At 47.6% G+C, this 13997-nt stretch overlaps 1 protein-coding gene across 14 annotated transcripts in view; it reads left to right on the top strand.

The window, feature by feature from the left end:
- Positions 1 to 13997, top strand: part of LARP4B (La ribonucleoprotein 4B) — a 505004-nt gene that overhangs the window by 20107 nt on the left and 470900 nt on the right. For 13 of the 14 annotated variants that reach the window (XM_033931563.1, XM_033931553.1, XM_033931560.1 and 10 more), the window contains exon 2: positions 1676 to 1810. In XM_033931563.1, the coding sequence (XP_033787454.1) occupies positions 1730 to 1810 (81 nt within the window). In that variant the 5' untranslated portion in view covers positions 1676 to 1729. Of the gene's footprint in view, positions 1 to 1675; positions 1811 to 13997 lie in introns of those variants that run through there. The other variant, XM_033931566.1, reaches the window with a different exon arrangement.

The raw sequence follows: 13997 nt of genomic DNA on the forward strand, positions 1-13997 counted from the left end.
CGTACATCTCTTAGTAAACCCTGTTCGGAGTACAATCTTCAGGTACTTCTTCGCAGTTTACCGAAGGCTTCATTTCCTCCTTGTACCGTTGAACAAGGGGTTTCTTGTGGCCATGGCTTCGGCTGCAGTTTTCCGAGTTGCAGGCCTTGTTCAGCGGGAATTCCTGTTTCTGATTTCCAAAATCTGGGTATCAGTTTGGACGATACCACAATTCTTTCTATGGAGGTGTCATCCTTTCTTTTATGACACGCTCACTTTTCCTTCCTTCTTCCTGTCAGGAGAAATGGGGAGACGTGCTTTTATACACTGCTTTTTTTGAAAGTGCGTGGCGTTCTCTGCGAGCAAGGTTTCTAATGACTTAATTGTTTAGATCATCTTTTTGTATTCTTCAAGGGACGCTTCAAACATATGGCGGCGTCCAAAGCCTCCATCGCTCGATGGGTCCAGGAGGACATTCTTTACGCTTGCTTGATGGTAGGGAAGCGGTTGGCAAAAGAACTTCATGACCATTCCACAGAAGCGATGGCTACTTCTTGGACTCGTTCCAGAGTTTTTTTCCTTGGAGGAGTTTTGTCTCGTGGCTACTTGGTCTTCCGAGAGTGCCTTCTCTCAGCATTACTGGTTGGCTGTGGGGGCGCATGCGGTAGATGCGTTTAATACTTCGGTTGTTGCGGAGGTGGCGTTTGCTTCCCACCCAGATTGAAGAATGCTTTGCTACATCCCATTGGTCTCTGGATTCATCTGCTGCTGTTGCTAGGGAAGGAAAAATTATGTTCTTACCTGTTAATTTTCTTTCCCTTAGATGCAGCAGATGAATCCAGAGCCCCACTCTTTCTGGATATTGTCTGTCGTTTTTTTCGAAGTTTGTTATTGTTGAGGGTTGTATTCTGTATTATTGCCTTTTGAGATTTGTTATGGGAAAGAAGTTTTTTCCATGCTTTGCCTATTGATGGTTACGGATACTTGGGCAAGGAGCTATACTGGAGATACAGGAGGAGTGCCAGCCAATAGACTACCTGTTAATCAGTTTCTCTATCTCCACCTGCTGGTAGATTGAGCTATCCCATTGGTCTCTGGATTCATCTGCTGCGTCTAAGGGAAAGAAAATTAATAGGTAAGAACATAATTTTTCCATCATTCTGTAACTCTCCTGTAAGACTTCAGTTCAAGGTACTTGTTGAGTTTTCTGTTTTCTTTCTAGTGATGATAAACAAATTCCTTGAATTGAATTATGCCTTCAGAGGTTTGATGGGGCATGTGCTATCTTTGGAAGCAAAAAATGCTATAAGACTGGCAAAGGAAATGTTTTTAGAAAAGTTCACACTTCCTTGAAATGTGATTTACTTGAGATACATTGTTCTTGCTTATCAGGGCAGTACAGGTATGACTATAAAATTCACCTTACATTCTTTAGCCTTCATTTCCCAATTTGGCAAAGTGGATATGATCCTGTTAACTTCACTTGGGTGATCAAAGACAGTTCAGAAAACCTTTTAAAATTTAAGCCTTTGGTTCATAGAAGATGAATGGCAACTTTTTTGAATAGACATACATGCTTACATGTATGTTGTAAGATTTAAATGTGATTTTATTGTTCATATGGCTCCATTTTCTTTATAAATGATAAATAGTGATTGATTGTTTAATATAAATGTGTTTCCCCTTCCAATTGTAGATTACTGAGGCTGTCAGCTGAGTTCTTTCTTAGGAGCCAAAAAGCAGACGGCTCATGACTTCTGATCAGGACACTAAAGTTGTGGCTGAACCGCAGGTACAGCAAGTACAAGAAGTAAAAGATACTTCTAATCTAGTAAGTACTTATATATATTTTGAAATGTTTAGAGATTCTCTTGTACTTAGTTTTTAATATGCTAAAGTGCAAGAAATTAGAGATATTGACTGTCTTAGAACTGTCTATAGAAAGCCCATAGAAAGACTGTGTTGCAACTGCTTCTAATAAAAATTATTAAAAAAAAAAAAGAAAGACTGTCCTTATCCTGCTAGATCAGTCTAGACCAGTGGTCTCAAACTAGCGGCGCACCAGGTACTATTTTGAGGCCCTCCTTATGTTTATCATAATCCCAAAAGTAAAATAAAACAGTTTCTTGATCATATGTCGCTTCTTGATCATATGTTAAGACTTAGCCAAAAAGAAAGATTTATAAACTATAAAGTGTTTTACCTCATGCAAAATTGTAATTTCTTTAATAAAACACTCACTATTTTTTTCTGAGGCCCCCAAGTACTTACAAATCCAAAATGTGGCCCTGCAAAGGGTTTGAGTTTGAGACCACTGGTCTAGACCTATGGGTTATGTTCCTTTTTTAAGTAGATGGAGGCAGATGATATCACAGAAATGGGGCAGTGAGGAATCTTGCAGTATTTTTCTGTCTCCAGCAGATAGTGCAGGTGGACTGGTGCAGCAGGATCTCTTTTACTTGTTTGGTGCTTTTATTGACTTTTGGGCTGATTCCTCGAACTTCAGGTTACGACCTTTTTAAGTTCTGTAGTTGAAGTCTTGTCGCGGAACACTTTCCCAGGGTCTGAGTTACAGGTAGACCACTGGCAGAAGTGAAAGAGAATTATTTCCTCAGCAGCCTAGAACCTTAGCCTACAGGCCTTTGTTCTGTGTGCCAGGCTACATTGGGATCTGCGGGCCAAAGCAGCAAGGATGCTAGAAAATAGTGTAGCAGGTAGTCAAGGACACATCCATTATCCCAGGACAAGCAGGCAGCATATTCTTAACGCATGGGTGACATCACCGACGGAGCCCCGGTACGGACCTTTTTAACTAGAAAGTTCTAGTTGGCCGCACCGCGCATGTGCGAGTGCCTTCCCGCCTGACGGAGGAGTGCGTGGTCCCCAGTTTCTTCATTTCCGCGGAGCGAAGAAGACGCACGTGTTTTCAACGGCCATTGAAAAACTAATTTTTGCCTTCCCGCTCGCGTATTTTCTCTCTCTTTTTTCCTTTTTTCTTATCGGATTCCCTTTATTTTTGTTTAAAAAAAAACAAACAACTCATTGAGTTTTCTTTATTTTTTCAGGCCGGCCCCGGCGGAACAGGCCTCCGGATTCAATTTTGCGGAGGCCGTGTTTCCCTTCATGCCCCCTCAACCGGGTTTTAAGAAGTGCCAGCGGTGTGCACGCCCGATCTCCCTCACCGACCCACACAATTGGTGCCTCCAGTGCTTGGGTCCAGAGCATCGGGCTGACACCTGCACCCGCTGTGCTACGCTTAAAAAGCGTACTTTGAAAAATCGGCAGATCCAGCAAAATATTTTGTTTGGTACCGGATCTGCCATGGAACCGGCTGCGACATCGACGGCACCACAAAAGTCGGCACCGACGACATCGACAACACCGGACCCTTCCTCGGGGTCGTTGGGCCCAGGTAAGCCGGCTAAGAAGCCTCCCACTTCCCTTGAGCGCCCTCCTGCCACGGTTGCGACACCGGCCCTCCCGGCGCCGCACCGGCCCCGCAAACGCTCCGCTCCGATCTTGGTGAGTGCCTCATCATCGGCCTCCTCATCGCCGGAGCGTAGAGCGGCACCTATGGTACCGAAGAAGAAAAAAGCGGTACCGGTGCCTTCCCTGGACGACCGCATCGCGGCCATACTCCAAACACAGTTACAGGAGCAGCTGCAACAACAGCTCCAACAACTGTTGCCGGCGTTGCTGGCACCGCACCTTCCGGTACAGGACCGGTCCGAGCCTCACACTGTCCCATCAGTGTCGACCCCCTCGGTACCGATTAATACTTATCCCAGGACAAGCAGGCAGCATATTCCCACACATGGGTGACGTCACCGACGGAGCCCCGCAGCGGACAACCTCGAAAGCAACTTGCTTGAAGATCTCGAGCTTTCGAGTGCTGCATCGCGCATGCGCACGTGCCTTCCCGCCCGAACTAGGGGGCGCATCTCCTATGAGGATCCTCAGTTCAACGTTTTCCGCGGAGCTGAGAAGACTTGTCGACTTGGTTCCCGTAGCGTTGTGCCTTCTCTTCACCGCGGCTGAGTACTTTTTATTGTTTTCGGTCGCTGTGTTCTAATTCTATTTTATTCTATTTTATTTTATTAAAAAAAAACCCCAAAAAAACATCCTTTTGTTTTTCATTTGACGTCGGGTTGGAAGATTGAGGCCTAGGCCTCTCTTCCTCGTTCTCGACACGGACTTTGTCCTATCTATGTCCCGGCCTGTTACCGGGTTTAAAAGGTGTTATCAGTGCGGCAGGACTATTTCCATCACTGATCCACATAGTCGGTGTATGATCTGTCTCGGGTCGCCTCATCGCCCTAAAGATTGTCTTCGCTGCCTCACTCTTCAACCTCGTGCCTTCAAGCGCCGCTGCGACAGGTTTTTAGAACTTTTCCCTCGCATGGAGCCTGAAAAAGCTGTGGCCTCGGTCGAGGCATCTGTTAAAACCTCGACTTCGGGACAAACCTCGAGTGCTAAAACCTTGACCTCGCCTCCTCGACAGGCCTCGGCCTCGAAGACCTCCGGGTCCTCGGCCTCAAAGGCCTCGACGGTGTCCTCGAAGCCTGGATTGGGGGGTAAGTCTCCTGCTTCCTTTTCAGGTACCATCCCTAAGAAGCCGACGGAGTCTGCATCCATCCAACCTGGGGCTCCAGGTTTGACTCCGTCTTCTCGACCTTCAAAACGTGCTTCCAAGTCTAGGGAATACTCTCGATCGAGGTCGCCCTCCTTGGAACGCACGAGACCTCCTGTGACTCCAAGTCCCTTGGTCTCCGTCCCCATGTTTGAGGATATGCTTAAGTCAATTTTGACTACGCAAATTTCCTCGATAGTGGCTCAGTTGGTCCCGGCCTCGACTCTGTCTTCGCAACTCCAGCCTGAGCAGCAGTCTGCACCTCGGCGACGATCTCCTCGTCGCAGGTCTCGATCCAGGGTTTCCTCGTCGGATTCCTCACCTGAACGGGTTGCTAAACAATCATTGCCTCGATCCAAGCATAGATCTCGGTCTTCGAAGCTCGCTTCCACGAAGAGCTCGAGGCATTCGGATCTCGCTTCCAAGATTCTGCCTCGCTCTTCTAGTACCGTTTCCTCTTCAGTTTCATCGAGGCATTCGAGGTCGAGGACTCCACCTTCGAGGCGTTTGTCTCGAGATCGATCTCCTCTGGCTAAACTTCGTACTCCGCGCACCTCTCCAACTCGGAGCCTTAAGAGGAAGCATTCAGCCACTCCTCCTCTGACGGGCAGTGGAGCATCATCCATCACTTTGCACCTTGAATCGGAGCCTGTATCTCAATATTCGCGCGAGGCTTCTCCATCGTTTTCAGTGGCGCCTCATACTCGTTCTGCCTCCCCTGAGGAAGCCTCGACCTCGAAGTCTTCTTCGTTTGCGAAATTTGTTTTCGACATGGGGCAGGCGCTTAATATTGACTTACATTCCGATTCGAAGTACACGCCTGAATATCTGGCGGATATGGAACTTTCCCATCCTCCTAAGGAGACTTTGCGTCTACCCATGACACCGGTGCTGAAGCAGACTTTTCTACGTAATATGGAGACTCCTTATTCTGTGACAGCGATACCATTGAAGCTGGAGTCTCGGTATCGTACTGTTCCATGTAAAGGTTTTGAGAAATCTCAACTTTCTCATCAATCTCTAGTGGTGGAATCGTCCCTGAAGAAGGCTCATCCTTCTAAGGTGTCTGCAACAGTTCCACCAGGACGCGAAGGGCGAACTATGGACAATGTAATGTAATGTAATTTATTTCTTATATACCGCTACATCCGTTAGGTTCTAAGCGGTTTACAGAAAATATACATTAAGATTAGAAATAAGAAAGGTACTTGAAAAATTCCCTTACTGTCCCGAAGGTTTGGGCGCAGACTTTATCAAAATTCAATGATGACAAATCGAATTTTGAATTACAACTATGTCTTTACTTCATATTTTAATTATTTTTTGAAGCAGTTGTCATCCTTTTGCCCAGACTGGCCCAAAGAACGCCTTTCTGAGTACAAACACATTCTTCAGTCTCTCTCTCAATTGCGTCTATTCATGTTGCAGGCATCTTATGATGCTTTTGAGCTGTCCTCCAAGGTCTCGGCATTTGCAGTGGCCATGCGACGTCTTGCATGGCTCAGAATAGTAGACATGGATCCCAATTTACAGGATCGTTTAGCGAACCTGCCGTGCCTAGGTTCTGAGCTTTTTGATGATTCTATTGAAGCAGCTACTAAAAGGCTTTCTGAGCATGAGCGCTCCTTCGCCTCTCTTCTTCGTCCAAAACCAAAACCTTCTGTGACTAGAGCTTACAAACCTCCAGCTCGTCGTTACCCGATGAAGTCCACACCGGCTTTTTCTAGGCCTCCACCTAGACGGCCCCAGCAACAACGTCCTCAAAAGTCCCAGGCGCCTGCTCCAACCAAAACAGCTCCGTCTTTTTGACGGTCCAGTGATGAGCATTCCAAGAAGAGGAGAGCAGAAAGGACTACAGGGTGAAATTGAAAGAAGCCAAGAGAGAAATACGTTTGGCGAAGGCACAGGCGGAAGAACAAATGGCTAAAAATGTAAAAAAGGGAGATAAAAATTTTTTCAGATATATTAGTGAAAGGAGGAAGATAAAAAATGGAATTGCTAGGCTAAAAGATGCTGGGAACAAATATGTGGAGAGTGATGAGGAGAAAGCAAATGTGCTAAACAAATACTTCTGTTCTGTGTTCACAGAAGAAAATCCTGGAGAAGCACCGAGATTGTCCGGCAAAGTTACACGAGAAAATGGAGTAGATTCTGCGCCGTTCACGGAGGAGGGTGTTTATGAGCAACTTGAAAAACTGAAGGTGGACAAAGCGATGGGACCAGACGGGATCCATCCCAGGATACTAAGGGAACTCAGAGAGGTTCTGGCGAGTCCTATTAAAGACTTGTTCAACAAATCTCTGGAGACGGGAGTGATTCCTGGGGATTGGAGGAGAGCGGATGTGGTCCCTATTCATAAAAGTGGTCACAAGGATGAAGCAGGAAACTACAGGCCGGTGAGCCTCACTTCAGTTGTTGGAAAAATAATGGAAGTGTTGCTGAAAGAAAGGATAGTATATTTTCTTGAATCTAATGGGTTACAGGATCCGAGGCAACATGGCTTTACAAAAGGTAAATCGTGCCAAACAAACCTGATTGAATTTTTTGATTGGGTGACCAGAGAGCTGGATCGAGGACATATGCTAGATGTAATTTACTTGGATTTCAGCAAAGCCTTTGATACAGTTCCTCATAGGAGGCTGTTGAACAAACTTGAAGGGCTGAAGTTAGGACCCAAAGTGGTGAACTGGGTCAGAAACTGGCTGTCGGACAGACGCCAGAGGGTGGTGGTTAATGGAAGTCGCTCGAAGGAAGGAAAGGTGACTAGTGGAGTTCCTCAGGGTTCGGTGCTGGGGCCAATCCTGTTCAATATGTACATAAGTGACATTGCTGAAGGGTTAGAAGGAAAAGTGTGCCTTTTTGCAGATGATACCAAGATTTGTAACAGAGTAGACACCGTAGAGGGAGTGGAAAATATGAAAAAGGATCTGCAAAAGTTAGAGGAATGGTCTAATGCCTGGCAACTAAAATTCAATGCAAAGAAATGCAGAGTAATGCATTTGGGGATTAATAATAGGAAGGAACAGTATATGCTGGGAGGAGAGAAGCTGATATGCACGGACGGGGAGAGGGACCTTGGGGTGATAGTGTCCGAAGATCTAAAGGCGAAAAAACAGTGTGACAAGGCAGTGGCTGCTGCCAGAAGGATTCTGGGCTGTATAAAGAGAGGCGTAGTCAGTAGAAGGAAGAAGGTGTTGATGCCCCTGTACAGGTCATTGGTGAGGCCCCACTTGGAGTATTGTGTTCAGTTTTGGAGACCGTATCTGGCGAAAGACGTAAGAAGACTTGAAGCGGTCCAGAGGAGGGCGACGAAAATGATAGGAGGCTTGCGCCAGAAGACGTATGAGGAGAGACTGGAAGCCCTGAATATGTATACCCTAGAGGAAAGGAGAGACAGGGGAGATATGATTCAGACGTTCAAATACTTAAAGGGTATTAACATAGAACAAAATCTTTTCCAGAGAAAGGAAAATGGTAAAACCAGAGGACATAATTTGAGGTTGAGGGGTGGCAGATTCAGGGGCAATGTTAGGAAATTCTACTTTACGGAGAGGGTGGTGGATGCCTGGAATGCGCTCCCGAGAGAGGTGGTGGAGAGTAAAACTGTGACTGAGTTCAAAGAAGCGTGGGATGAACACAGAAGATTTAGAATCAGAAAATAATATTAAAGATTGAACTAGGCCAGTTACTGGGCAGACTTGTACGGTCTGTGTCTGTGCATGGCCGTTTGGAAGAGGATGGGCAGGGGAGGGCTTCAATGGCTGGGAGGGTGTAGATGGGCTGGAGTAAGTCTTAACAGAGATTTCGGCAGTTGGAACCCAAGCACAGTACCGGGAAAAGCTTTGGATTCTCGCCCAGAAATAGCTAAGAAGAAAAAAAAAAAAAAAAAAAAAAATTTAAATTGAATCAGGTTGGGCAGACTGGATGGACCATTCGGGTCTTTATCTGCCGTCATCTACTATGTTACTATGTTACTTACATCCAAATTCCTCCCTACCCATCGGAGGTCGCCTTTCCCTTTTTTCATCTGTCTGGGAAACCATTACATCGGACCTTTGGGTCCTTACGGTCATCCGCGAGGGATACTCTCTGCGCCTTCTTCAGGTGCCCCCAGATCACCCTCCAGGAGAGTGTCTTTCCAGTTCCTCGCAACTCCCCCTTCTTCTTCAGGAGGCTCAGGCGCTTCTTCGCCTTCGAGCGGTGGAGGAGATTCCTCCTTCCGAACACAACCTGGGGTTTTACTCCAAATACTTCCTAGTGCCAAAGAAGACGGGGGATTTGCGACCCATTCTGGATCTCCGAGCTCTCAACAAATTTCTAGTCAAAGAGAAATTTCGCATGCTCTCTCTTCCGATTCTGTACTCCCTCATGGATCAAGGGGATTGGATGTGCTCACTGGATCTCAAAGAGGCTTATACTCACATTCCTGTCCATCCAAATTTTCGCAAATATCTCAGGTTCAAGGTGGGGAACCTTCACCTTCAATACAGGGTTCTTCCGTTTGGCTTGGCAACCTCTCCTCGGGTCTTCACCAAGTGTCTAGTTGTGGTAGCCGCGGCCCTTCGGGCTCGGGGACTTCAAGTTTTTCCTTACCTCGACGATTGGCTTATCAAAGCTCCTTCTCTTCCAGGGGTTACTCAAGCGACCCTTCAGACTATCTCTTTTCTTCAAAGTCTGGGGTTCCATATCAACTTTCCCAAATCTCAGTTGGTTCCAACTCGATCGATCCAATTTATTGGCGCAGTGTTGGATTCTGTTTGCATGAGAGCTTTCCTTCCCCTCAATCGGCAGGATACTCTCTTGCGCCTTTGTCATCACGTAACTTCTCTGTCGACTCTCACGGCTCGCCAAATGATGGTCCTTCTCGGACATATGGCATCTACGGTGCATGTGACTCCATTTGCAAGACTCCATCTTCGCATTCCTCAGTGGACACTGGCGTCCCAGTGGCAACAAGCCCTAGATCCACCTTCTCGTCATATAGCGGTGACGCCTTCATTAAAGAAGTCTCTCCGCTGGTGGATGCTCTCTTCAAATCTTTCCAGAGGTTTGCAGTTTCACCATCTTCCTCATCAGAAAGTTCTCACAACAGATTCGTCCGAGTACGCATGGGGAGCCCACGTAGATGGTCTACGTACGCAAGGGTTATGGACTGCCACAGATCGTCGATGTCACATCAATCTGTTGGAACTCAGAGCGATATTTCTTGCTCTCAAAGCTTTCCTTTACCTCCTTCACGACCAAGTAGTCCTTGTTCGGACGGACAATCAAGTAGCAATGTATTATGTCAACAAACAGGGCGGGACGGGTTCCCACTCTCTTTGTCAAGAAGCTCTGAGGTTGTGGCATTGGGCGATTTCGCACAACATCGGAGGTCGCCTCCAGCATTTCCTCAGCCGTTGGGAGGTCATCACATCAGACCAATGGGTCCTCAACATCATTCGCCACGGCTACTCTCTCAACTTCCAGACTCTTCCACCAGACAATCCTCCCGTAGAGTCTGCTTCTCACTCCTCCCAAACCCCCCTCCTCCTGAGGGAGGTCCAATCCCTCCTTCTTCTCAATGCCATCGAAGAGGTGCCTCCAGACCAAAGGGGTCAGGGATTCTACTCCCGCTACTTCCTGGTTCCCAAGAAGACAGGAGACCTCCGCCCCATCCTCGATCTCCGGGACCTCAACACCGGACCCTGCTCCACCTCTGTCGTCAGGTGCTCCTTCATCAAACCATCCCAGCTCGACAGATGATGGTCCTCTTGGGCCACATGGCCTCGACGGTCCATGTACTTCCTCTGGCGCGACTCCACCTCAGGACACCTCAGTGGACTCTAGCCAACCAATGGTCACAGACCACGGATCCTCTTTCTCATCCCATCCCTGTGACATCGTCTCTTCAGCAATCTCTTCAATGGTGGTTGAACTCCTCCAATCTTTCCAGGGGTCTACTCCTTCATCTACCCCCTCACTCCATGATCATAACCACGGATGCCTCCCCCTATGCGTGGGGAGCTCACCTAGGAGATCTACGCACCCAGGGACTCTGGACCCCTCAGGAGCGTCAACATCACATCAATTTCCTGGAACTCAGAGCCATGTTCTATGCTCTCAAGGCCTTCCAGCACCTTCTCTGCCCTCAGGTTCTTCTCCTGTGCACAGACAATCAAGTCGCCATGTACTATATAAACAAGCAAGGCGGCACCGGATCTCGCCTCCTCTGTCAGGAGGCTCTCCGCATCTGGACCTGGGCCACGGACCACAGTCTCTTCCTCAAGGCTGTCTACATCCAGGGCAAACAGAACTCCCTGGCCGACAATCTCAGCCGCATCCTTCAACATCACAAGTGGACTCTGGACCCTCCAACACTCCGCTCCATCTTTGCTCGCTGGGGCACTCCACAGGTGGACCTCTTTGCAGCTCCTCACAACCATCAGCTGCCCCAGTTCTGTTCCAGACTCTTCTCTCCCCACCGTCTGGCCTCGGATGCATTCCTGCTCGACTTGACGGATCGGTTCCTCTATGCCTTTCCTCCACTGCCTCTGATGTTGCGGATGTTATCCAAACTCCGCAGGGACAGGGCCACCATGATTCTCATCGCTCCTCGATGGCCTCGCCAACACTGGTTCTCCCTCCTGCTCCAGCTCAGCTCCAAGGAGCCCATTCCTCTTCCTGTGTTTCCTACTCTACTTACACAGCAGCATCATTCTCTACTACATCCCAATCTGTCCTCGCTCCACCTGACAGCTTGGTTTCTCTCGGGCTGACCTCTCCAGAGAATCTGTCTCAGCCTGTCCGTCGTATTCTGGATGCCTCCAGGAAACCGGCCACCCTCCAATGTTACCATTAGAAGTGGACCCGGTTCTCCTCTTGGTGTCTGCTTCATCATCACGATCCCACCTCATTGGCGGTGGAAACTGTACTGGACTATTTGCTCTCTCTCTCCGACGCTGGCCTTAAGTCGACCTCAATCAGAGTCCACCTCAGTGCCATCACTGCGTTTCATGAGCCTATCCTCGGAAAACCTCTTACGGCTCATCCCCTGGTTTCCCGGTTCATGAGAGGCCTCTTCAATGTCAAACCACCTCTGAAGCCTCCTCCAGTCGTCTGGGACCTGAATGTGGTTTTATCAGCACTCATGAAACCTCCGTTTGAGCCTCTTGCCACAATTTCACTCAAATTTCTTACATGGAAGGTGCTTTTCCTCATTGCCATCATCTCTGCCAGGAGGGTTAGTGAGCTGCATGCACTGGTTGCCGACCCACCTTTCACTGTTTTTCACCATGACAAGGTGGTTCTGCGTACCAATCCGAAATTCCTCCCCAAGGTGGTCTCGGACTTTCATCTCAACCAGTCCATTGTGTTGCCTGTCTTTTTCCCTAAACCCCATTCTCATCCTGGGGAACAGGCATTGCACACGCTGGACTGTAAGCGTGCCCTTGCTTACTACCTTGACCATACCAGGGCTCACCGCTCGTCTCCTCAGCTCTTTTTGTCCTTCGACCATAACCGTCTAGGTCGTCCTGTCTCTAAACGGACGCTTTCCAACTGGCTTGCTGCCTGCATTGCGTTCTGTTATGCTCGGGCCGGTCTCTCACTGGAAGGTGCTGTCACGGCCCACAGGGTCAGAGCTATGGCTGCTTCTGTGGCTTTCCTCCGTTCCACGCCCATCGAGGAAATCTGCAAGGCTGCCACTTGGTCCTCAGTTCACACGTTCACTACTCACTACTGTCTGGATGCCTTCTCCAGACGGGATGGACACTTCGGCCAATCTGTGTTACAAAATTTATTTTCCTAATGGCCAACCATCCCTCCTCCCTCTCTGTTAGCTTGGAGGTCACCCATGCGTTAAGAATATGCTGCCTGCTTGTCCTGGGATAAAGCACAGTTACTTACCGTAACAGGTGTTATCCAGGGACAGCAGGCAGATATTCTTACGTCCCACCCTCCTCCCCGGGTTGGCTTCTTAGCTGGCTTATCTTAACTGGGGACCACGCACTCCTCCGTCGGACGGGAAGGCACTCGCGCATGCGCGGTGCGGCCAACTAGAACTTTCTAGTTAAAAAGGTCCGTACCGGGGCTCCGTCGGTGACGTCACCCATGCGTTAAGAATATCTGCTTGCTGTCCCTGGATAACACCTGTTATGGTAAGTAACTGTGCTTTGTGCCCCACCTTGCTCATAGGTCAGTCTGTGTCAAGTGGTCTAATTAGAAGTGCCCCACTTCACCATCACGGATTTTGTTGACACTTTGTATTCTGAATCTTACATGACCCAAATGAACTCTGGTAAAATTTTAAGATCTGCCAGTGGAATTCTTGTGGAGAGATAACTCTTTGTTTGATACCATACTATAACTATGTATTGCTGCACAATGTTGACAAATCTGAGTCAAAATATTTCCTTGGCCATTGAAGCAAAACCAATGAAACTTGGCAATCTTATATAACTTTTTACGATCTATTCAATGGAACTAATGTAGATTTTCATTTTTTTAAAACTGAGGTATGTAAATAGCGTCAGAGTGGGCCAAAGATATGGACCATGCTCAAAAAGTTCAGTTTAGCCTTCTGTGTCTCCTGTAATAATGAAGCTATCCCTGTCAAATTTTGTCTGTCATTTTGTGACATGACTTTGTTCTTGAGGGAGTCCAGAGAAGAGCAACTAAACTGATAAGAGGTATGGAAAACCTCTCATATACTGACAGACTGAAAAAGCTGGGGCTGTTCTCCCTGGAAAAGCGGAGACTTAGAGGAGACATGATAGAAACCTTCAAGATCCTGAAGGGTATAGAAAAAGTAGACAGGGACAGATTTTTCAGATTACGGGGAACCACAAGTACAAGGGGGCACTCGGAAAAATTAAAAGGAGACAGGTTTAAAACAAATGCCAGAAAGTTCTTTTTCACCCAGAGGGTGGTGGACACATGGAACGCGCTCCCGGAGGCTGTGATAGGCCGGAGCACGTTACAAGGCTTCAAAGAAGGTTTGGATAGGTTCCTAGAGGATAAAGGAATTGAAGGGTACAGATAAGAGTAGCGGTAGGTTATAGGGATAGTCTGGGACCATTGCTCAGGCAATGGGCCTGATGGGCCGCCGCGGGAGCGGACCGCTGGGCGAGATGGACCTCTGGTCTGCCTCAGCGGAGGCAACTTCTTATGTTCTTATGTTCTTAAATATACAATTGCAACAAATAACCTAGCTTTTATAATTTCAATGTAAAGTTTGTTTTCAAAAAAAATGTCAAAATTTGGGTATTTTTAACCAACGTTTACACAAAAGAATGTTCTGGAAACATTTTCAAACTAACTATTAGAGCATGTTTCAGACCCCCTGAAAAAGTTGTTTCTGTTTTTTAATGCAAGCAAACATTGCCTGAAAATAAGGGTCAAAGTTGAA

Source organism: Geotrypetes seraphini, chromosome 2 (genome assembly GCF_902459505.1).
Source record: "Geotrypetes seraphini chromosome 2, aGeoSer1.1, whole genome shotgun sequence".
Classification (NCBI taxonomy): Eukaryota; Metazoa; Chordata; class Amphibia; order Gymnophiona; family Dermophiidae; genus Geotrypetes; species Geotrypetes seraphini.